The following is a 25,895-nucleotide window of genomic DNA, read 5'->3' as shown; positions in this document are numbered from 1 at the left end:
TATTTTGAAAGGTTTAGAGGCAAATATAAGTGATGATGAAAACAATATTTAAAATGGGATGGAGGGGATTTTTACACTCTTAAGAAAAATCTATTTTTTAAAGATTTAAACTACTTATCCTTACCAAGAGGTTACTGCTGAACTTCGACCTCCTTCATTTGACACTGATGGTACTTAGGGAAGAAAAGATTGGAGGCACATCATGTCTTTACATACGGAGGGATCCACAATTTAAACATTAATCCGTAAAAGACAAAGTTGGACTTATTTGTGCATTGCTAAATACAGTATTTGATTGACATAACGACTGCTGTGCTGCTGTGATCGTGACGCTAATGATAAAAAGGATATGTTTGTTTGCAGTTGATTTCCTGCTACAAATATTAGTTTAATCTACAATTTATGTCTGCAGTTGGGTTTATGATGTGAAGTTCATATTTTGTCTCATTATTTAGCTATATATGTCTGTTGTTCAGCAATGTTTGCTAACGATATCAAGATTCAGTATATGCTGTTGAGCCTACAAGAGATTGACTTTATTAATACTATTAAGGATATTTTCTTGATGCTAACAAATATGACCAAAGACGCTATAATGTGGTCGTCTGTGTTGAATAAAGCACTTGGCTTTCCTGCACAACAACTAAGCTCCTAGTTTCTGTTAAAAAAATCTAGAAAGAAAATACGGTGGATTGGACCAACAATTAAAATATTTATTACTAGGACTTAACATGACGTTAGTTTTTTTGCACAACCAGGTCTTCGTAGTTATATTCAGGCATAGCAACCACAAAAGAACACAAACTAATGTGATCTATTGTGCTCTCAAACACTACTAATATAGTAGAGAATAAACTACATTGCATTACATAAAGTTTCTCAAACTAATTTTACAAAGTCATCGCTGCGGATGAAGATGATGAAAGTGATATTTTTTAAAAGCCATTTCCTTCGACGCAATTTTGTTTTTGCCTAACTTCTTTACCTTTAAAAAAACACTCCTTTCTGGACTCTATGAAAGCTCTTTCCTTTCTCTCTATTTGAACAACTGGAACACCCAAGAACAGAACAGCAATAGGCATTTTCTGCTCAAACTTTACACTCACAATCACTTGTTTTAATGCTACCCTCAAGCTGCTTGACCATCATGTGAATTAAGCTGCAAGGAAGAAAAACGGATATGACATCTTATGTAACCCAGCTATATATTGTCACAAACAGCACTGTCGTCTTCCTTTAAGAAGAACAGTTTAAGTGTTTTTCTAATTATCTGTTTGCTAAATTATAATATGTATGTTTTATGAACCAGAATACACTTAGTACAATTAATCATCAATTCAAAATAACTTTTAGCAGTATCAATCTGAACTTTATTTTGACTTTCGGTACACACAGTAAAACTCTGATATGTCATAAGCAACATGTTAAATATTTTGCATCCACTGTTATTGTCTGTTTTCTCACAGGTATCTCCTCTCTTGGTGTTCAGTTTGCGAAGCTTCGTATTGGGCTTAAGCATTTAAACTTCTCCAAAACCTCAGTGTCACCCAAAGGTATGTATTGTCCTTGTCTGCTGTAAATAATGTGTGGGGAAAACTGTCAAAATTGTATCACTGCGTTGTGTTCTTGCAATTAGTTTTCATTAACACTAGGGTTCCCATCAGGGTTTCATGCTGCCAATTTCGATACCGTTCATCCATGAGTGAGATCAGCCGATACCAATACTGATCACATGTATTAACTGTGAATGTTTCCATTTAATTATATTGAGTGGTATTGACCGTGTAACCATATCAACACAAACTATAAACAAGTTCCTTATTTTCTTTTATTATGGGCCTAAAGACATAAATCGGCAACGGCCAATCTGATATTATATTTTTCACGAAAATTAGCCAATACTGATTGGTGGCTGATCGATCGACACACCCCTAATTAACACGCTTGTTGTGATCCGATCTAATTCACAGCTTGATCTAATGTTTCTACTGTTGGGATGCTCTTGGCACTGAATTGCTGCACTAATCGCATCATGTGTGGGTGGGTGAAAAACAAGTGGCAAAACATGTGAATAGAGTTTAATATTGCTTCGGTGACTCTTTTCCACCCTATCGACAAGTGCTCATTGTTATGCTGGAAACGTCCAGCTTGTAATTGAATGCCAAATGTGAAGAAGCTTCCAGAACTCTGCAACAGATGTGATGCTAATATCTAGATTAAATGCAAGTGTTGTCAATAACTGCTTGCAGGTAAAATTCCGTCTCAGTTTACCACCAAAGTAACCACTGCATCCCTGAAGACCATCTTCAGGGATGCAGTGTAAACAGCTTTGCCAGAGGGCAATCAATGAAGAGCTATCATTTTCCACAGGGTAGCAATGCTTCAACAAAGCTCAGCTCAGCTGCTGCAACTGAAGCGCTGATCTATGAGCCAAACTCCCAAACAGCCAAGTGCTCAGAACAATATCCAGGGTGCCTACGGCTCCTTGGAATTTTTGGAAGACACAAAATCAGTCCCAGAAAAGCAACTAACAATTTGTAGTCATGTTGTTGTTACAATAGGCAATACATTCAATAATAGCTCATGTTAGTAGCTAGACTTTGCTAAATGGCATTTATTAGCTGACAACACACATAGCTAATGTGCGTGTTATGTTTGGGCAGATTATAAATTGTTACCTACTGAAATCCGCAAGATGGCGGGATGTAATGCTTAAAACACATTGGAAAGTTAGCGTTCTCTTGGCAGCCGCATAAAAGTTGTAACCATCCCCTTTAACTATGGATTTGGTACTTTTATAGGTACCAACCCAAGTCGGTCAGTACTACCAGGTACTGATTCAAGTCAAATCAATCAATGCCATATTTCAATACCATTGTTGCACGTGATGTCACGCCCAATTGCCGACTGGCACCGGCTCAAGCACTTGGCTGAGAAACAAGCAGTCAAGCACTCAGCCGGACTGCCTCTAGGTAATGTAACAATTTCCAATACCAACAAAGCAAATAGAATGTGCTAAAAGGTACAGTGAGGCTCCACTTTTCAAAATGTGCTAGCTCAATGCAAATTTACATTTACATTTTCAAAATGTGCTAGCTCAAGGTGAGTTTACATTGAATTTGCTGTAGACATGCAACTGATTAGCATTTGCATTGCAACACCTTCAAATTTGCCAATCAAAACTGACACTAAACGTCCGATTTACTGCGTGTGCAAACAAAAACATTTGTGGCCGTGTTGCATGCGCTCTACTCAGACTGCATGAGCAACTGAGAAGTGGTGCAGACCGCCTTATTTAAATTACGATTTTGCGTGTACTATTACAGTGCATACGCTCTCATTTACTGCACATTCATGTTATCATGCTCCTACCTGTTGCGGTTTGCTATGTTTTCAAACAAGCAGGAAACATCTACACATTTTTATGGGCATTTTAGAAGCTGACATGCGGGGCATCTACAGTGACACCACTTTTCTTCTTTTTTTCTTAACCACTGAAGGGGCATTGGAGGGAGGCTGCACTTACTACGCTCAAAACGCAAAAATGCATATTTCAAGAAGAATTTTTCATACAAGAAATATTTTAATATTATACATTATATGTGGGAAAAAAACAAACATAAAAAAATAGGACACCAAAACGCATCAATTTAATTAGTTTCATTCAGCCCCTTAAAGCCCTACTGAAATGATTTTTTTTTATTTAAACGGGGATAGCAGATCCATTCTAATGTGTCATACTTGATCATTTCGCGATATTGCTATATTTTTGCTGAAAGGATTTAGTAGAGAACATCGACGATAAAGTTCGCAACTTTTGGTCGCTGATAAAAAAAAGCCTTGCTTGTACCGGAAGTAGCATGACGTCACAGGCTGAAGGGCTCCTCACATTTCCCCATTGTTTACAATGCAGCGAGACCGATTCGGACCGAGAAAGCGACGATTACCCCATTAATTTGAGCCAGGATGAAAGATTTGTGGATGAGGAACGTGAGAGTGAAGGACTAGAGTGCAGTGCAGGACGCATCTTTTTCGCTCTGACCGTAACTTAGGTACAAGCTGGCTCATTGGATTCCACACTTTCTCCTTTTTCTACTGTGGATCACGGATTTGTATTTTAAACCACCTCGGATACTATATCCTCTTGAAAATGAGAGTCGTGAACGCGAAATGGACATTCACAGTGACTTTTATCTCCACGACAATACATCGGTGAAGCACTTTAGCTATGGAGCTAACGTGATAGCATTGTGCTTAAATGCAGATAGAAACAAAATAAATTAACCCCTGACTGGAAGGATAGACACAAAATCAACAATACTATTAAACCATGGACCTGTAAATACACGGTTAATGCTTTCCAGCTTGGCGAAGCTTAACAATGCTGTTGCTAACGACCCCATTGAAGCTAACTTAGCAACGGGACCTCACAGAGCTATGATAAAAACATTAGCGCTCCACCTACGGCAGCCAGCCCTCATCTGCTCATCAACACACGTGCTCACCTGCGTTCCAGCGATCGACGGAAGGGCGAAGGATTTCACCCGATCATCCGTGCGGTCGTCGGCTAGCGCGTCTGCTATCCAAGTCAAAGTCCTCCTGGTTGTGTTGCTACAGCCAGCCGCTAATACACCGATCCCACCTACAACTTTCTTCTTTGCAGTCCTCATTGTTCATTAAACAAATTGCAAAAGATTCACCAACACAGATGTCCAGAATACTGTGGAATTTTGAGATGAAAACAGAGGTTTTTTGTATTGGATTCAATGTTGTCCGAATACTTCCGTTTAACTATTGACGTCACGCGCATACGTCATCATACATAGACGTTTTCAACCGGAAGTTTAGCGGGAAATTTAAAATTACACTTTATAAGTTAACCCGGCCGTATTGGCATGTGTTGCAATGTTGAGATTTCATCATTGATAAATAAACTATCAGACTGCGTGGTCGGTAGTAGTGGGTTTCAGTAGGCAGCTATAAAATTATGTAACTGAAAGGGCGATATGTCTAATATTTTTTATTGTTACCATCCAAAATGTTGACACACACACAGGACGGGGGATTCTCTGTCCATTGTCTGTGCTAATTGCAGTGTGAATGTCACAGTTGTGGATGTGGAGGCTTGGTGAGGAGAACCCAATTGCAGCAAAGCAAGGTGAAGGAACACTGTTGTGCTGTTCAAGAGGTTTATTCCAACTACTGACATACGACGGTCAAACATAAGACAGCAAACAGAGAACTAAATACACTGACTAATTAGATAACTGAATACACCTGTACTAAACACAAAAGAGGGAGTGGATTGGAGGACAACAGGGCCAGGGCAAGACAAAGGTGCAACCAATAACACTAACAAGCACATGGGGAACATAATGAGACTAAAACATGGTAAGAATAACTGAAAGCATAAACCAAGCCGGATCATGACAGTACCTCCCAAAGAACGGATTCCAGACGTCCTCTAAAGGAAGATGAAGCAAGTCCACAGTCACGGGGGGGTGGAGGGAGGAGTTGGATACCCCCTAGATAAGATGGTCGCCAGGCCAAGTATCCCGAAGCCGGGGACGAGTCAGGTGGCAGAGGCAAGTTGAACGCCGCTGCAGCTGGTGAGGCGGGCGACCACGAACCGGCCACATTCGTGACCGACAAGGAGGCAGATGTGAGCGGGACCAAATCCTCAATGGCTACTTAAGGCGTGGGGGGTGTCCATGGACTGGCCACGTTTGTGGTTGACGAGGAGGCAGGCTTCGAGCACCTGACGGACGCTTACATGCCAGGCGAGCAGGCTGCTGGGCTAAAGCAGGAACTGGACGTGGCGTCGTTGAAAGACCCACTGGAAGAGCTGGACGTGGCATTGTCGGAAGACCCACTGGAAGAGCTGGACGTGGCGTTGTTGAAAGACCCAGTGGAAGAGCTGGACGTGGGGTCGTCGGAAGACCCACTGGAAGAGCTGGACGTGGCGTCGTCAGAAGACCCAGTGGGAGATTTGGACGTGGCGGCCTGGCTGGGCGTAGCGCGAGAGGCGGCGGCCGGGCTGGTCCTAGCGCGGGAGGCGGCGGCCAGCCTGGGTGTAGCGTGGGAGGCGGCGGCCGGCCTGGGCGTAGCGCGAGAGGCGGCGGCCGGGCTGGTCCTAGCGCGGGAGGCGGCGGCCAGCCTGGGTGTAGCGCGGGAGGCGGCGGCCGGCCTGGGCGTAGCGCGAGAGGCGGCGGCCGGCCTGGGCGTAGCGCGAGAGGCGGCGGCCGGGCTGGGCGTAGCGCGAGAGGCGGCGGCCAGGCTGGGCGTAGCGCGGGAGGTGGCCTCGCTGGGCGTATCAGAGGGAGCGAAGGCCGGGCTGGGCGTAGCATAGGAAGCGGCGGTCTCGCTGGGTGTAGCAGAGGAGGCGATGGCCTCGCTGGACGTAGCGTGAGAGGCAGCGACCTCGCAGTACAAAGCGGTGTGTCCACATTAGCACAGCTGTTTGTCCTAGCCCCCCACCCTCAGAAAGCGGATTCCAGAAGCTCTGTCTCTCTGCTGGACAAAGCGCCAAGGGTGGGAAAGAGGAGATGTGGAGGAGGATTGTCGATTCCTCCTGCACTGGACAACTTGATGGGAACCATGATGATTGAAACTGCTGTAGCTGTGGAAACACGACTCTGGAGGTCACAGTAGGATGGGTGCCATCAGCCTGCTGCCGTTGGTTCAATGAAGCCTCATAACTAAAAGGGAAAGCTAATAAGGGAGAAGCTAAACTGCAGGACCTAGAATCAGTTGAACAGACTTTCACCAAAGGGGAAGCATGTGAAATTGACAGATGAGACAGGCTTGTGGTGAACAGGACCATGAGTGAGTCTACTTTGACGACAATGTTGACCACCACGTGGTGGGCCAGAGTAGATGGCCAATCGAGTGCCAAAGTAAGGGTCAGAGGTCAACTCATGGGAAGAGAACAAAGAAGGGGAGAACTATTGATTGGTCAAAGTGGTTGGTATGCAAGAAGGATCTGACTGTAAATCAGAATCCAGGAGGTTAATAAACTCATCCCCAGAATCCCCAAGGTCAGAATCATACCAGGAATGTGAGACAGAGGATTAGGAACAGTGTTGGAAGTTGAACTAAGAATTATGTGTTTTGCATATAAATGAAGACAGATGCAAAATAGATTGCACAACTTATTCTGCTCACTTAACAGATGCAATCCACTTTGCACACATTTAGTAAATAATTTGCGTGTGATATCAGGTTTGCATGTGTTTTAGTACTAGTAAATCAAGCCCAAAGATGCATGTTAAAATCAAATAGATAAATACAATGCTTAGTTTGTAGGGCTCAACAAAAGAAAACACTGTCACATTCATCTAAGTGGCAAAAACTACTTCTTGGTTAAGGCAACACATGCAAAGTGTACTATACAACACAGTACAGTACACAACTCGTAAATGAGACACAGAAGTGCAAGAAAACAATATAAATGGACAGCTCAGTGTTAGATATTAAATAAAACAATTTAGATTTTTTTTTAAAAACAATTAACATTTATTAACACATTTGATCAAACACAAAATTAACGAAAATTGTTACCGGTATCGATTCTCAGGTACCGGGAATGGGTATCGTATTGTTTCAAATGTGAAAGGTACCCATCCCTACCTATTAAATGTAGTGCTACTTTTTCTCTTACATCAAAACACTGGACTGACTTGGTTGTGTTGAAGATGGCAAAATAACATGAATCCAACTAACTTCCAACAGTTATCCTCCTTTGGTACAATTATGTGCATTGAGTTCTTTATGTCCTGTTTATAAATAATGTTACGGTGCTCTCATGTTACAGACCCTCAAATGAATACATTCAGAGTCCTATTCAAGACCATGTCTCGAACAATAACTGTGAGACGCGTGTCATGTCCAAGATATGACTCATACGTTAGACATGACACGCGTCAGCGACTATATACGTCATACGTCAGTGTCATGCACACCCAAGGGTCAATATTTAAAGACATTTATTATTTAATTTCCTTTATTACACCGGAGAAATTCAAAGCAACAGTTGGGGCCTGACTATGTCAAAGCAGATTATATACAAAAAGAAATCACAATCACTACAACAGATCAATGTGCAATTCCATAACCACTATTTCAGGTTACCATAGGTTGTCTAGAAATATGCTAATGTGTCACACTGAGGTCTTATCTTACATTTAAAAAAATATAAAGTTGTTGCATTTCCTCCACACAACCAACAGACTCTCCATACATTCACTTGGCAGTCCACTGCTATTCATTTCCCCAGTTATTTCCTTCAGTATGCAGTCAAAACATCAAGTGTAGCCATGAGGGATGAAATACGCTGACGCTGCTTTTGCATGGCCGTGTGTGCGTGCTTGTTTTTCAGGGGTGAACAGCCTTTGTCAGTCGCTGAGTGCCAACCCGTCCATCCCCAGCAGTCTCGTCCACCTGGACCTCTCAGGGAACATCCTCAGAGGAGACGACATGCAGGTACTGTACATACAAAAAATGTATTTCTCTTTAGGCCTGAAGACATTTTTGGATGATATTTGATAAACTGGACTAGTTCCGCAGAATGGAGTAACAACCAAAACCAGAACTTCAACATGTCAGTAATGTATAAAATAATAATTACGTTTCTGATAGATGTTGTAGTCCCCCAATGACAGAAGACAACACTGATTTGATTAATCTTCAGAAACAAGTCTTAGGAAAGAGCTGATAGAAAAACAACAAAATGCCAGTTATACTATAGAATCAAAGCAGACTTATTTCTTACTGTTTCTTTTTTTTTTAGCATTTCTACCATTTTTTGAGCCAACCCAACCACCTGACAACCCTTGAACTCTCCAACACGGACTGCTCATTGGACCAGGTGAGTCTTACTGTGTAAAGATATGTTGTCAAAGACATATAATCCACAACAGTGCATACATTTGAAGTAGTAGTTGCTGTTTGTGTCACATTAGATGCAACAGAAAACACTTTGTTGATTGTACTGTGTGATGTATTGCACAGGGTTTGCCTGCCAGATCCATCTTATTGATTCGTCTGAAATGTAGCCAGCTGTCAGTCTGTCACAGGAGATATTGATCTGAGCTTTTAAACAAAAATATATAGTAATTATATCTTAAAATGACACATCTTTAAAGACATTTAGACGCTGAACTGGCTTATAAATAGAAATGCAAGTTCTCTGCCAGGGTGACATCAGAATACCTAATTTCAGTGGTCTATATTATTGATGTACCTGCCTGAATCTCTCTTTTTGTGCTACTTGTGTCAGTGACCAGAGTTGTGTGCGTTGCTAGTAAGGAAGACTGCAACGATTCAGCGATTAATTTGATGAGGAAAAAAAAGCTTCCATTTGTATCTTGTTGCTTTGATGATTCATTTACCGTAATTTCCGGACTATAAGCCGCACCTGACTATAAGCCGCACCAGCTAAATTTAGGGGAAAATACAGATTGCTCCATATATAAGCCGCACCCGACTATAAGCCGCAGGGTTTTGATGTGTAATTACCGTAGTATATAGGGGTTCCTGCTACCACGGAGGGGATTGTCGGGACAGAGATGACTGTTTGGGAACGCAAAGCGTCCCATTTATTAACTATAAATCTTTCAATCATTCAATCAAACTTTCACATCTTTGACATGGCGAACAGCATTCGTGCAGAGTACAAATAATTCAACGGTGCAAAGTAATACAAAGTGCTCGCATGTACGTTATCAAAATAACCAGCCTACCGGTATATGAAAAGTCAGTCTTTAATCATTGTGTCATCGTCTTCCTCCTGCGTTCTAAAACCACCGAAATCCTCTTCGTCGGAGTCGGAGAAGAACAGGCCGTATATAAGCCGCACCGTTGTATAAGCCGCAGGGACCAGAACGAGGGGAAAAAGTAGCGGCTTATAGTCCGGAAATTACGGTATTAAAAATGTATCAAATTCCGACCGCTCCAATAATACGCACATGAGAGCGGGGCCCTACCGTGATTTAGGTCATGCTGCGAGTGATGTGGTCACTGTGTGTGCATGGGTGAGGACAGCAGAGTGCCAAGAGAGTTGGCTCAAAGAAAAGGGAGAAAGAGAGAAAAGGGCCCAAAGAAGACGAGAGAAACTATATTTTTTTTGCAATCTTTTAAAACTAATAATGAGAGACGTCATGGTGAAACGTTTTCACTGTCAAACGGCGCTGGCATTTCACAACAGCACTACATAAATGAGGCAGCACATGTGGAAAAACCAGCCTGCATATTTAAGAGAAGCAAACAAGCAGAAACAAGATAAAAGTCTATTTTGGTAGCTAACGGCATCTTACATGTTTAACTTGCATAACGAATGTGTTATTCATACACATGGGTGCATATAAGGGCATGTTAGCATGTACAGTGTGCATGTTAATGCTAACGAGTTGTCTGTCCAGAAATCAAACATCACTCTTCCAATGAATACCTTTTTTAAATGTGCATGTAATAAATGAATTACATTGTCACTCAATATATTATACTTAATCAGAGAGTATTTTTTTCAGTTTGTTTGTTTTTATTTATTGTCTTTTACTTGGTTTTTAGTTTGTTTTTAACGTAACTTTTTATTTATATAGGTAATATATAGTGATGCTTCCGTGGTAAAAGTGCAATTTCAATGGTATGTGCATTTACAAGAAGTAACAATAAAGGTCCATCCATCCATCCATCCACTTTCTACCGCTTGTCCTTTTCGGGGCCACAGGGGGTGCTGGAGCCTATGTCAGCTGCATTCGGGCGGAAGGCGGGGTACACCCTGGACAAGTCGCCAGCTCATCGCAGGGCCAACAAAGATAGACAGACAACATTCACACTCATATTCACACACTAGGGACCATTTTAGTGTTGCCAATCAACCTATCCCCAGGTGCATGTAAGGTCAATAACTAAAATCCCTGTTTAACTATTTTGCATAAAAGACATGTATTTAACAAATGAATCCATATATTACTCGATTATTGTAATAATTGATAGCTGCAGCCCTAGTTGCTTGAAAGCAACACTTAAATGACCGGACCTCGTTTATTTTAAAACATGTTACACATATTAAAATAAAACTCAGCTGTCTCTTATTGTGCTTTTTAAATTATATTTGTTTGTTTTTTTAAGGTTTGTTCTTCTCTTCTGCGTGGGTCGGTCCAACACCTGTCTGTCCTTAATGTTTCAAAGAGCGTCTTCCCTCACAGGTAAGAACCCTTCTGGTTTTGATAAGCCCTGGCCCCCCCAACACTGTAAATTATATCTGCACATGTTCAGTTATACACTTGACAGAGCATAGGTACCTTGCCTTATCAAATACAATCAAATTTAAGAAGTGCATCTCTGGTCAGTGCACTTTTTAGCCAAAATGCATCAGGACATGTGAATTGAATGATATGCATCTTCTTTTTAAGGCCATAACATCAATAGGGCTACGGTACTTTTATGTGTGACACCTGCTGGTGGCCCAGTGTCACTACAGACAGTAAAGACTGTCAATCGTTTGTTTATCTGCAGTCATAATGATGTGTGTAACAGATGGGTAAGGGGTGGAGTTTTTGCCTCAGTGTTATCTCCCTTTTCACTGAGTCTCAGGGGATTTGAGGTCTTCATCGAGGGCTGAGTGGAGCTCAGGATGAGAGTAGGGGGGTTGAATGTGGAGGGACGATGAGCACAGAAAGGCGGAGGAGGATAGAATGAGCAGACAAAGCATGACGAGATAAATGCCGATGGAGAGTGAGAATTTCACACTGGCAGGATAATGGTTGAGTTCTATATAAAGATAATCCGTTTTCAGGCCATTGCATCAGACATAAAAATATGTGCTGAGGAAAATAAATGATGTAATCTTGTTTGGAGGTATAAAAAGTTAGTATCATTTGGTATTTTTGTGTAGGAAAGGCAAAGAGGTGCCGCCATCATTTAAGCACTTCTTCAGCAGTGCCATGTCTCTCAGTTTCATCAACGTGTCTGGAACAAAGCTGGTGCCAGATGTCCTCAAGTGAGAACAACAACACATATCTTCAATGTCATTTACAGTTCAAAGTCTAATTATTTAATTTTTTCAATGCATTAAAAAAATTGCAGAGCTCTCCTGCTCGGCCTGGCCAGTAATCCCAACGTGAAGGATGTGTCTCTAGACCTCAGCTGCTGTGAGGTGAGGACTGCCTCCATCTTTCATTTGCACATATAAATCATCCTAGCGTCCCTTGCATTCAAATTTTGCACATTTGCATTTTTGTCACTATTTTTACATTTGTGTTGGGTTTTTTCCGCAATGTGGTAATAATTATTTTCTATGTGTGAAAATGTGGTGTTTTCATAAATTATGGATGTAAATTAGCAGTCATACAAGCTTTATTATCAAATTTGTTGTGTTCCTTGTATAATTAAATACCACATATGTAGTGTTAAATGAAAGTATCAGCATTGTCATTAAGCCAATACCGATTTTGATCCGATATGATACAAAAGGGAGAAGCGGTAGAAAATGGATGGATGATATCAGCAGGAATCATACATACTTTTGATGATGATATTGAGGACACATTTGTTACTGAATACTTTATAATACTTTCTAGACTTGTGCCTTGTATACTTTGAGTCTGTAAGTTGGTCTTTATTGTCATTGCACAAGTACAACAAAACTTTGTTTTCAGCACTAACCCATTCAAGATTAGACAAACAAACAGTGTACAGGATTACAGAACAGGAACGCTGATGGGTCGCCACAAGGGGCCACGTAAAAGAAGGGAAAAAGGTCAACGCTGGGCAATCTAGACTGGGCTCCTAAGTGGGCCCAGTCTGGAGTGGGGAAAAACTCCATAGCAAAGCACATACCGGTATACATATTACAACATACAACAAGTAATATGCAACTATAATCATTAGGGGTGTCCCTACCCGATAAAAGCAAAAAAACAAGTATTGGAATATATCGGCTTGCATCCAAAATGTCCAATATAAGCTCCAAGACAGCCACTTAACACCTAAATGCCCTCTAATAAGCACACATGGTTGGTATTTTCTTGTATTGTAGTGAAGCTATTTATAAAAAGTAAACATGGTAGGATATAGGTTACTAAGAGTTAGCAGCTACACAACAGCTAAGTACACAATATCACACAAGCTCGACATACATAAGTGTGCTTAATTTAACAGCACATGTGTCAATATACACAAGTATCAAATAATTATCGGTGTATATTATTTACAGATACAAAGTCTCCAAGGCAAAGAAGCGTATTTGAAAGAGTCCAGTAACAAACGTGTCTGCATTTTTAAACCTATTATGAACTCACATAATTAATTGGCGTGGCTACTAGATGTCGCTAACACTACGCTTCAATTTAAAGACAACATAAATCTGTCATGAAGTTGGTGTTTTTCATACCTACCATTGTTCTCTAAATAATTTCTGGACGAAAAAGCATTTTCTAACAGTCCACACTACAAGATAATACAAACATGAACTATGATTCGTACTGATATCGTATTAGACTCATATCGGTATCAGGCGTTACTCAAGGCTCAAATATCAGCATCGTATCGGAAGTTGTATCAGGACACCCCTAATAATTATTTGACAAAGTTATATTGACAAATGTCATGTTTTAGACTGCAATATTGTTCAATTAAGGACACTTAATATGTATGTTTAGCTACTGTTCCTTTGAGTGCTTAGTTCTTGTGTAGCTGCTAGCTCCTCGTAGCCTATAGCCTACCAGTTTACCTTTTGTAAAGGACTTCACTAAATAACTAATAAGAAAAAAAACAACCTTATGTGTTTACTAAAGGACATTTACATGTGAACTGGCTGTCCAGCTTTGTACAAGTAAACATGTTGCAAGATTGCTTGTATCGGAAAAGTTAGATCAAGGGTGTTCAAAGTGCGGCACGGGTGCCTTTTGCAGCCCGCATGCTCTTTTTTTTTACTACCCGTAGCTTATTTTTTTACGACCCGTAGCATATTTTAAAAACGATATGAGGAAAAAATAGAAATGTAAATTTAAGACCATACAACTATAACGTGATAAGTAAAAGTTAAAATAATGACGCTAGTAACACAAAGCTGACATACAGGCATTTTTTCTTCTTCCAAAAAATCAACATATTGTACTGGTTTTGAAAAATGAGAAATATGAAAATGTCCCCCGCATCCTTCGATTTTCCGTGGGCGGTTGCAGTAGAAAAAGTTTGGACACCGCTAGTTTAGATGCAAGTCGATGTAATCCTTGTTTTTTTTTTTACTGATATCGGATCGGACACATCTAATTGTCATCATTGATTGGCCTTTATTAAGCAAAAACCTTTGAGAAAACATTGGCAATGTGGGCGCATCTTTGCAAATGGACTTGCAATAAAGCCTTTTTTCAAGAGCCGTTTTAATGTGGCAGCCAGCCATTTTAAGCTGATCTCTGCTGCGATGCAATCATCTTTTTAGCGCCCCCTCCAAAAACCATTTGACAGGCCGGTGACATGCCAGCGAGTATTTATTAAGAGGCTGCACTGTATAATGAAATACTTGGCAGACAGCAGGTGGGTGATGGGAGTGTTCACGTTCTCTCTCTAATTGTTGTATCACGCACACACACACACTCTCAATCTCTCTCTCACGCACACCACATCATTCCCACCCTAGCTGGAACATATAAATAGAGCTTTTTACAGACTCCATGATAACACTAAGGATAACACATGAATAGAAAACCAATTCTACATGCCAATAGAAATCTTCTCACGTTGAGACAGCAGAGATGAATTCATGTCTTAATGAAGCATTTGCTTGAAAGCCACCCAATACTGAGCTCAAAGTGCTCTGAACGGCACACAAGACGTGGACCTCTTGATGCAAATCTGTGTGTGTCAGCGGTGTTTAGCGTGAATATACTGTATGGTCATTAAGCATCAATGTGTTTTGTTGTTTCTAATTGTTGGCTTCCATCTGACACGCTGTTCTCTCCCCCTAATGCCTCTGTAAGCTTGGCCATTGTGTAAGTACCAATGTGCTCCTGCTTACTAATTAACTTCTCATCGCTCTTCATTTTTATTTGCACATCTGGTGTAGGTTCACTGTTTCTAAATAATGATCATCTTCCTCACTTTAAAATCATTTCCACCCTCATTTTGTGTGTAATGAACTGATTTAACGAGGTGAAACTCTGTTGTGCTCCATTATCCATGTCATTGTTTTATATGACGTGCCCCTTTTACTGTATTTATAATTACTGGCCACTACATTAGGTACACCTACCCAATCTAATAAGATTCAATAGAGAAACTCTGCCTTGACAACAATTTTCATTACAGTGGTGCCTCGGTTTTTGTAACTCGCTCCAAAATGAATAAAGTAAAAACTGAAGCAGTTTTTTCCAAAAGAAATACTGCAACTCCAATTAACCTGTTCCAGACACCCACAAATATGAACATAAAACAAAGAATAGTTATACACCCCACTTCAAAGTTTGCGGCTTCCATTTTATAGTAGATTTTTTGTGCATGTGCTACATATTTTTGGCTCAAAGTGAGTATTTTCAAGCATTTAAATGGCTAAATGAACTAAAAAATATTATTACCACAATAATAACGGCGACTAAATAAGACCAAATCAATCTGAGCATGCTGTTCAGTATCAAGGCCAGTAATTAGCTCAGCCTTGGGCAGCATTACTATATTGGATTAAATGAGTATAAAGGTGACTAAAGAGTGTTATTTAATGTCTAGAGGTCTCTTACAATGTAAAAACATGTATTTAGAAGGTCGTAAACAAGTTTTTCTAATGCTCTGCTAATGAAAATATTCGATTAATAAATCTTACTTCACAGGAATTAATTTACCTTGGCTCAGCCTGGAACCAACTAACAGGGATAATTGAGGGTTTACTATAGTTTTAAATGCAGAAAGCAATGGAAAAAATATATAAATGATGAATTAAATGGATACGTTTAACATCACCTTTATTGAGGACTGTAAGGGCAGATGGAGGAGGGTGGGGGGGAGCCACCTTCATATAGAAGTTTGCTATAAATTCAATAGTGTTTCTCACCCTTTTGTATCAGGAAATGGTTGACTGACACTTGCAACTTTTTTTGGCCCTATGGTGAGTCATTTATCAGTTGTACTGGTCTGAGTTACCAAGGTATAAGATTCTTCATTTGGGTACTCAATTTTGCGGAATGACACGCAGGCAAACATGGCTGCAGGTTTAGGGGAAATGTTTAGCGGTGTGATAACCGGTTAGTGAGATAATCGTTTGGTATACAGATACCAGGGCAAACTTTTTATTCGAAAACAGAATCTTACAAAGCGTGGTATATACGATAACCAAGGTATTACTCTATCCCCTGTGGGCATTATATTATGTCAACTCAACTGTTGTAGTCTATGACATTAGTGTACCTAATGTTGTGGCCAGTATGTATTCCAATTTCTGTCATTAAAACACATTTATTTTCCTTACATTTGCCATCCATAGTTGCATGTACGGCACTTATGTTTTGCTGTTTAAGTCATATTGTTTTTGCATTCTTACTTTATGTAAGTCAGTACATTTGTTAGTCTGATTCAATGTCTTTTTGGTTGACTATGAGTTTCCGTGCAGCAACTATTGAGAAAACCCCTGACTTCCAGTGGTTTCTCACATATTGGTGAACTATTCAACTTTGTCTGGTGCATTATGTGTGTCTAAGTAGTTGTGTGACTTCAGTTTGTACTCTTTTGCAACAGTTGCGGTCTGGAGGCTCCCAAATACTGGAAGGTTGCATTGCAGAGATTCCAAACATCTCCAGTCTAGATATCTCTGACAATGGTGAGACTTTACTCTCTCTTCTGACTTTTCAGTGTTCACTTGCCAACTCTAAGAGGAAATGGTCAGTTAGAATAACATTTCTGATCTTCGTTTCGGTTTAATCCAGGCCTGGACTCTGATCTGTCCACTCTGCTCATATGGTTGGCTAAAAACCGCTCTATAAGACACTTGTCTTTAGGAAAGAACTTCAACAACATCAAGTCCAAGTAAGTACAAGTAAACAGGGCCAATACACTGATAAAAAAAAAGTGTCCACTCTCGTAATGGAGGATGCCATCAGAAATATATTGCTGGACATAATAAAAATTAGCTTTTTTACCCCACTTTCCGCCCGATTGCAGCTGAGATAGGCTCCAGCACACCCCACGACCCCGAAAGAGACAAGCGGTAGAAAATGGATGGATGGATGGAACATTCAGTGTGCTTTTATTGTCCTCTATTGTCTGATTTAGAAACCTTGCTCCAGTGTTGGATAGTCTGGTCCATATGATCCAGGAAGAAGAGTCGGTGAGTTTTTCATTTGCTTGTCTGTATGGGTCTAAGAATGATCTATGATGATTTTGACATATAGTGGTTCGGCTGCTCAGCACAATTATGGTAATACAATTAGTCAATCATCACAAGGCTTTATCATTTCCATCAATGAGTTAAACGTTATTACTGTAGGTGATTATGGATCTGCAAACATATTCCTGCTTCCTCGTTCTTTTGGGATGGTCAAGCTGCGTTTTACTTCATTTCCGTTTCATTATACAGTAGAGAAGGGATTCATATGGCCCCATTCCTGGTAGATCTCGTGTGAAAGGAAGAGGGGGGTTAATCATTTTGAAATGCAGTCTGCTTAAAAAGATGAAACGCACCACTCTACATAGCGACTGGCGCTGTGATCAAAGTTAGAATTGCCATAAAACACATTTGATGATATTTAACACTCTACTGCCATCTGGCGGCTAAAGTAGATACTGCACACCCCAATTTGTCATGTTTCACGTATCAGGTAAACCGTGACAAATGGGGCCTTATGAATCCCCTTCCTATTGTACAAAACATAACTTGTACAATGTTCTCATTCAAATAATTGTCTGTACAGTTAATTTATGTTTAATATGATGAAAGTGCGGCAGCACGGTGACACAGGGGTTAGTGCATGTGCCTCACAATACGAAGGTCCTGAGTAGTCCTGAGTTCAATCCCGGGTTCGGGATCTTTCTGTGTGGAGTTTGCATGTTCTCCCCGTGACTGCGTGGGTTCCCTCCGGGTACTCCGGCTTCCTCCCACCTCCAAAGACATGCACCTGGGGAGAGGTTGATTGGCAACACTAAATGGGCCCTTGTGTGTGAATGTGAATGTTGTCTGTCTATCTGTGTTGGCCCTGTGATGAGGTGGCGACTTGTCCAGGGTGTAATTGTGAGAATTACAAAAAGTAAATAGTACTGATTTTGGTGCAATGGCCAATAACGGTACATTATTTTTTCTTTAATGCTCAGACGGTTGGTCATTTTGTTATGTTTGCTTATTTGTCAAATGTTGCATGTTGTGTCAGGAAAGCTGATAAATATAAACAACCAGTACTTGACAAAATCTGACCTTAATTCAACAGTGTTAATTTTGTTGACTAATAATTTTCATTTTAGTTATTGTCCACAACCAATTTTTCCCTAACGTAAATAAGACAAAAACTAATCAAAACAAATGCACATTGACTAAGACTATAACAAAGGTAACTGATATTTTAGTTAAAGAATAAAAACGAGACGAAAATGTTGACAGAAACGAAATTCAGTCGTATTTAATTTCCACTTGTCGATTGGTGGGACAAGTTCAGAATACATGTACACATGAAAGAGGGGCTGGGAGTCGGTTACAAAGGAGAGCTACTGAGATGCTTTTCCATTGTGAGATAAGAAGTTTGATGTCTCATCGCCAAAACCAAAATATACGGATTTAACATGTTCCTCATATGTGTACCCCTGAGAGAAAGTAAAGAGGGAACATTTAATTGTTGACGCGTGATGCAATCACCGGTCATCGTGACATCTACACAACTGTAAATTAAAGATTATTACTAAAGGGCTCCAGCCCCCAGCGACTCCGTGAGGGACACGTGGTAGAAAATGGATGGATGAAATTTTCGGTTCTGCGGCACTCATGAAGAAATTATGATTAAAGCATGCATTAAAACTTCATTTCAAAACACACCTACATACCTGCTTTGCCAGAGACGTAGCATTGAAAAACTAGAACAAGTGCTTATTTATTGGCATTGACCTGTGGAGCCAAACATGACTAACTACATCGTCACTTACCATAAGATCATGCTCCTTTTGTGTTAAACAAATGCTTTACAGGTAGTCTAAATAAAAGTGCTTTCAAATAAACTTTAAAGAGGCCTTATCTTTTATACTTTATATTTTAGTCGACTAAATTTGTGTAATTTTTTCCTTTGACTAAAACTAAATAAATTTAGATGACTACAATTTGACTAAAACTAAAATACATACATACATTTTTGTCAAAACACTATGACTAAAAAATAGAGAGAAATGCAATAATAAACCTTATCCTCTAATGATATATCACAGGCTGCAATCCTGAGATAAAGCAATATTTCCAATCATGTTCCCAGAAGCTTCTCATTATATTATCAAACGCAATCCATCTTTTTAATGAACGGTTAATTTCACTCCAAAGTAAGGTCTTTTTTTTCCCTGCAGAGTTACATTTCCTCATTTTCTCACTGTAATTAAACAGGGCAGGTATGCAAACCCCTGGTAAGGATTTCTTAATATTGATGATTAATTAGGGAATGTGAGTCATTAGGATTTTGCCAAAGGCGACAAATGGGACATATAACTACATTTTCTCGACACATGGACCATTCCTTTGGAATAATCTATTCAATTAGATGCGCTTGTCATATTTTTAGTAGTGCAAATAAATTACAATCAGCATATAAAACCAACTGCTTCATTTTTTAAGGTAAACATCTGGGTCCGGGCTTTGCTTTTTTACCCAGCATGCAACACAAGATCAGACAGGCCCTCTTGCTTGGTCGTCCTCCAGCCATCTGTGCATAACTGAGAGGCTATATTGTGAAACGTTTAGGACAAAGGCGTGATAAAATGCCATCATTTACAAAACCCAAAACTAGTGAGTGAAGTTGGCACGTTGTGTAAATTGTAAATAAAAAGAGAATACAATGATTTGCAAATCCTTTTCAACTTATATTCAATTGAATACACTGCAAAGACAAGATATTTAATGTTCAAACTGAGAAACGTAATTTTTTTTGCAAATAATTTGTTTGCATTAATACACCCCCATACCATCACAGATGCTGGGTTTTGAACTTCAATCAATCAATCAATGTCTATTTATATAGCCCCAAATCACAAGTGTCCCAAAGGGCTGCACAAGCCACAACGACATCCTCGGTACAGAGCCCACATACGGGCAAGGAAAAACTCACCCCAGTGGGACGTCGGTGAATGACTATGAGAAACCTTGGAGAGGACCGCATATGTGGGTAACCCCCCCCCCCCCCCCCCCCCCCCTCTAGGGGAGACCGAAAGCAATGGATGTCGAGTGGGTCTGACATAACATTGTGAAAGTCCAGTCCACAGTGGATCCAACACATCAGCGGGAGTCCAGTCCACAGCGGGGCCAACAGGAAACCATCCCGAGCGGAGACGGGTCAGCAGCGCAGAGATGTCCCCAACCGATGCACAGGCTAGTGGTCCACCCGGGGTCCCGACTCTGGACAGCCAGCACTTCATCCATGGCCACCGGACCTATGCAACTCCCCCTCGCAAGGGACAGGGGAGAAGAGGAGAGAAGAAAAGAAACGGCAGATCAACTGGTCTAAAAAAGGGTGGTCTATTTAAAGGCTAGATTATACAAATGAGTTTTAAGATGGGACTTAAATGCTTCTACTGAGGTAGCATCTCTAACTGTTACCGGGAGGGCATTCCAGAGTACTGGAGCCCGAATAGAAAACGCTCTATAGCCCGCAGACTTTTTTTGGCTCTGGGAATCACTAATAAGCCGGAGTTCTTTGAACGCAGATTTCTTGTCGGGACATATGGTACAATACAATCGGCGAGATAGGCTGGAGCTAAACCGTGTAGTATTTTATACGTAAGTAGTAAAACCTTAAAGTCGCATCTTAAGTGCACAGGAAGCCAGTGCAAGTGAGCCAGTATAGGCGTAATATGATCAAACTTTCTTGTTTTTGTCAAAAGCCTTGCAGCCGCATTTTGTACCAACTGTAATCTTTTAATGCTAGACATAGGGAGACCCGAAAATAATACGTTACAGTAATCGAGACGAGACGTAACGAACGCATGAATAATGATCTCAGCGTCGCTAGTGGACAAGATGGAACGAATTTTAGCGATATTACGGAGATGAAAGAAGGCCGTTTTAGTAACACTCTTAATGTGTGACTCAAACGAGAGAGTTGGGTCGAAGATAATACCCAGATTCTTTACCGAGTCGCCTTGTTTAATTGTTTGGTTGTCAAATGTTACACATCGTCCACAGTTTCCAAAAAAATTTGAAATGTGGACTCGTCAGACACAGAACACTTTTCCACTTTGCGTCAGTCCATCTCAGATGAGCTCGGGCCCAGCGAAGCCGGCGGTGTTTGTGGGTGTTGTTGATAAATGGCTTACACTTTGCATAGTAGAGTTTTAACTTGCACGTACAGATGTAGCGACGAACCGTCGTTACTGACAGTGTTTTTCTGAAGTGTTCCTGAGCCCATGTGGTGATATCCTTTACACACTGATGTCGGTTTTTGATTCAGTACCGCCTGAGGGATTGAAGGTCACGTGCATTCAATGTTGGTTTTCGACCTTTCCACTTACAAGCAGTGATTTCTCCAGATTCTCTGAACCTTTTGACCGTAGATGGTGAAATCCCTAAATTTCTTGCAATAGCTTGTTGAGAAATGTTGTTCTTAAACTGTTCGACAATTTGCTCACGCATTTGTTCACAAAGTGGGGATCCTCGCCCCGTCCTTGTTTGTGAATGACTGAGCATTTCATAGAAGCTGCTTTTATACCCAATCATGGCACCCACCTGTTCCCAATTAGCCTGTTCACCTGTGGGATGTTCCAAATAAGTGTTTAATGAGCATTCCTCAACTTTCTCAGTCTTTTTTGCCAGTTGTGCCAGCTTTTTTGAAACATGTTGCAGGCATCAAATTCCAAATGAGCTAATATTTGCAAAAAATAACAAAGTTTACCAGTTCGAATGTTGAGTATCTTGTCTTTGCAGTGTATCCAATTGAATATAGGTTGAAAAGGATTTGCAAATTATTGTATTCGTTTTTTATTTACGATTTACACAACGTGCCAACTTCACTGGTTTTGGGCTTTGTAGATTTAGCTGTAAAAATCTGCTGTACAGTATACAGGTATGTGCTTGGGTCCCTATGACAGACCACCTCAAAAAAACGAAATGGAACTGGTTTTGGGTTTTTTACAACTCTGAACAACTAATGGGACTTGTAGCTGGCGAAATTTGCAAGTTTATTGTCTGCTGTGTGTACATGCACATGTAAATAATTTTCCAGCAACACATGAAATTATAATGCTCTGTCTGGTTTGATGCTAATTCTCTATTGGCTTAACACTTCACACAGAGTTTACTTGAAATAAAATAAATCTGACACTCGATGGATTCATTAAAAATAAATTATTTTGAATGTGTTAGACTCAAAGGCTGAATACTGTACCTCTAAGGATGCTTAAAAAATGGCAGAATTGGTCCAAAAACTATGAATACAACATATTTAAGATATACCTGTAATCTTTTCTCACATTACTTTTTCCCCCACTATCCAGCCCCTCACTTCCCTGTCTCTAGGCGACTCTCGACTAAAGAGCGATCTAACCATTGTTCTGAACGCGCTGGGCAGCAACTCGTCGCTTACCAGAATAGACATCAGCGGCAACGCAATGGGCGACATGGGCGCCAAAATGCTGGCCAAGGCATTGCAGATCAACTCCAAACTCAGGTGAATGACTAACATGTCTATACTTGTAGTTTCTTACGCAAAACTACATGGCGTACCTAAACACTAGTTTAACCATCACTTGTATAATAATGTTTTTGTCTTTGCAGGACAGTGATCTGGGACAAAAACAACACTGGTCCACAAGGCCTACAGGATGTCGCAGCAGCTTTGGAAAAGTATGGCTCTTAATATGCATCTGTGTAATGAATGCAACCAGATTATTGTAAGATGACGTTAAATATAAAGAGCGACATGAGGAGGAAATAGGGATAGACCAGGGGTCGGCAACCTTTACCACTCAAAGAGCCATTTTGGCAAGTTTCACAAATTAAAGAAAATAATGGGAGCCACAAAAAAAAATTTTAAATTTAAAATGAAAAACACAGCATACAAAGCTTAAATGCTTTGTGCTATGTTAACCAGGGGTCTCAGACACACGCACCGGCACACACTTTAATGTGGAAATTTGATGTTAGTGCGGCCCGCGAGTTTTGAATGAATGGCGCTTGATAGTGTCCTACTTGCCAACCCTCTCATTTTTTCCGGGAGACTCCCGAATATCAGGGCGTGATGGCACTGCTTTTGGCGCCCTCTCCAGCCTGCCCAAACAGTGTACCTGCTCGACCACATGTAGAATGCAGTTTCAGCTGGCTCACGTAAGTGACAGCAAGGCGTACTAGGTCAGCAGCCACACATCTTACACTGACGGTAGCCTTATAAAACAACTTTAACACTGTTACGTTACAAATATGCGCCACACTTTGAACCCACACCAAAAAAGAATGACAAACACATTTCTGGAGAACATCTGCACTGTAACACAACATCAACACAACCAATACCCAGAATCCCATGCAGCCCTAACTCTTCCGCTCAACCAATGCACGGAGGGGGGGGTTGATGTGTGGGGGGATTTGGTGGTAGCGGGGGTGTACAATCTAGACCGGAAGAGTTAGGGCTGCATGGGATTCTGGGTATTGGTTGTGTTGTGTTTATGTTGTGTTACGGTGGGATGTTCTCCAGAAATGTGTTTTTCATTCTTTTTTGGTGTGGGTTCACAGTGTGGCGCATATTTGTAACGTAACAGTGTTAAAGTTGTTTGATACGGCTACCGTCAGTGTAAGCTGTGTGGCTGATGAGTAAGTATGCTTTGCTGTCTCCTTTGTGTGCAATAGGGATGGGCAATACCACACTTTTAGGATTCGATACGATACCGATACTTTTTGTTGCATTTTCATCGATACCGATACCGATACCAATAATTTCTTATTGGCAATTTTTTGTCAGTTAAAAATATTATTACTATTGTTATTATTTAAGACAAATCACTAGACAAATACAGACCATTTATACCACATTTATTATGGTCAATATATAATAAAAGTACAATTAAAATAAATAACATAAATGTGAAAAATAAATTAAATATTATATATAATAATAACTATATATTATATATAATAATATTTAAATATTAGGGCTTTCAAATTAACAGTCAAATCCGAATTGCAAGAAGCTGCAGTTATTTTTTAAAGTTTGTGATATAATTAGTAATTAATGAAATATGAAATACGGTAGGCTAATGTTTTCGAAATGTAAGAAATCATGTTACAGATTAAAACCAAAATCACATTCAATCATATATTCAAGATTTTCTTGGAAAAAAATAAAACTGTAATGCAAAGATGAAGAATCTCCAAATTGTATCTCTTATCTTGTTTTAAATACTCAAGCAATTTTCAACTAACAGTAAATTCCCCTGTGTGGAAATTATTTGAATTTAGGATAATCATTTAAACAAAAATATTCAGTAAACATTACTAAAAAACAAAAAAAAACAATGCCTGTTTTAAGTCAACAATTGGACAACACTGGATATGTCTGGCTGCATCGCTGTCGGCTGGCTGTGTGTGTGTTGCACGTTGACGACGCTCATTCGCTGTCTCCTGTCACGTGACTGGGCCAGCTCTATACTCTGCCAGGTACAGGGGTGTCCCAGCACATAGTAAGTTAAGTAAGTCATCAAAAACATCTGAAAGTGATGCTTGCACCCCCCCACACGCCGTTTTTTGGTTTATATCGATACTTTTTTCAGAAAAGTGATGCCAAATGAGTAGCGTGTGAGTATCGATATATCGATACCACAGGATCGATACGCACATCCCTAGTGTGCAAGTAAAAGCTACATACAACATGTGGCCGGGCTGGCATGCTGTTTGTAAATGCTATAGAGAACAATTACTACAGTGCAATTAGGGCACTCCCTTAATTTAGTAATTAGAGTGAAAATAGGATTATATTTTCCCTGGGAGTTATCTAGGAGAGGCACTGAGATCCAAAAATCACCTGGGAAAATCGGGGGGGTCGGCAAGTATGCAGCTGAGCCGCATCAGAGTTGAGTTGAGTTTGAGTTTATTTCGAACATGCAAGCATACAACATGATACATCACAATTTCCAGTTTCTCTTTTCAACATGTTCGAAAAGGAGTAGGAAGAAGCAGAGCTTATTTAATCCTACCCCTTTTCTTTACATAACAGTTGCTAAAACTTTTTGTTCACTTCCTGTTCTTAATTTATTCACAATAAACTCCATAAGTAATCACAATAAAAATAAATAAATAAATAATAGTAAGAATTTAATAATAATAATTGGTGAAGTAAGTCATATTTCATATGATGAGATAAGTAAGATTACTTTAAGAATGATTGAATGAATGGATGAAATAATTTGAGAATGTTTGTCATGGTTCTTCTTTGTACTTTGTAAACACTTTAAGTTTGAAGAGTTTCTTGAAGTGGATCATATTAGTACATTGTTTGATTGCTTTGCTTAATCCATTCCATAATTTAATTCCACATACTGATATACTGAAGGTCTTAAGTGTTGTACGTGCAAACAAATGTTTTAAGTTACGTTTTTCTCTAAGATTATATTTCTCCTCTTTTTTTGAGAAGAATTGTTGTATATTCTTGGGTAGCAGGTTATAGTTTGCTTTGTGCATAATTTTAGCTGTTTGCAAATTCACTATGTCGTGGAATTTCAGTATCTTTGATTCAATAAATAAA

The 25,895-nt window shown here is 40.1% G+C and overlaps 1 protein-coding gene across 3 annotated transcripts in view; it reads left to right on the top strand.

Annotated features, from left to right (window-relative positions):
- The window catches only part of LOC133660165 (F-actin-uncapping protein LRRC16A-like), a 178,613-nt gene that overhangs the window by 111,293 nt on the left and 41,425 nt on the right, over positions 1-25,895 (top strand). For all 3 annotated transcript variants that reach the window (XM_062063380.1, XM_062063382.1, XM_062063381.1), the window contains 11 exons: positions 1,467-1,553; positions 8,378-8,481; positions 8,789-8,866; positions 11,131-11,207; positions 11,897-12,001; positions 12,088-12,157; positions 16,726-16,807; positions 16,914-17,013; positions 17,260-17,314; positions 22,657-22,829; positions 22,937-23,005. In XM_062063380.1, the coding sequence (XP_061919364.1) occupies positions 1,467-1,553; positions 8,378-8,481; positions 8,789-8,866; positions 11,131-11,207; positions 11,897-12,001; positions 12,088-12,157; positions 16,726-16,807; positions 16,914-17,013; positions 17,260-17,314; positions 22,657-22,829; positions 22,937-23,005 (1,000 nt within the window). The remainder of the gene's footprint in view (positions 1-1,466; positions 1,554-8,377; positions 8,482-8,788; positions 8,867-11,130; positions 11,208-11,896; positions 12,002-12,087; positions 12,158-16,725; positions 16,808-16,913; positions 17,014-17,259; positions 17,315-22,656; positions 22,830-22,936; positions 23,006-25,895) is intronic.

Source organism: Entelurus aequoreus, linkage group LG11 (genome assembly GCF_033978785.1).
Source record: "Entelurus aequoreus isolate RoL-2023_Sb linkage group LG11, RoL_Eaeq_v1.1, whole genome shotgun sequence".
In the NCBI taxonomy this organism is placed as follows: domain Eukaryota; kingdom Metazoa; phylum Chordata; class Actinopteri; order Syngnathiformes; family Syngnathidae; genus Entelurus; species Entelurus aequoreus.
The sequence above is the reverse complement of the archived record's forward strand: the minus strand, read 5'-3'. Positions and strand labels throughout refer to the sequence as shown.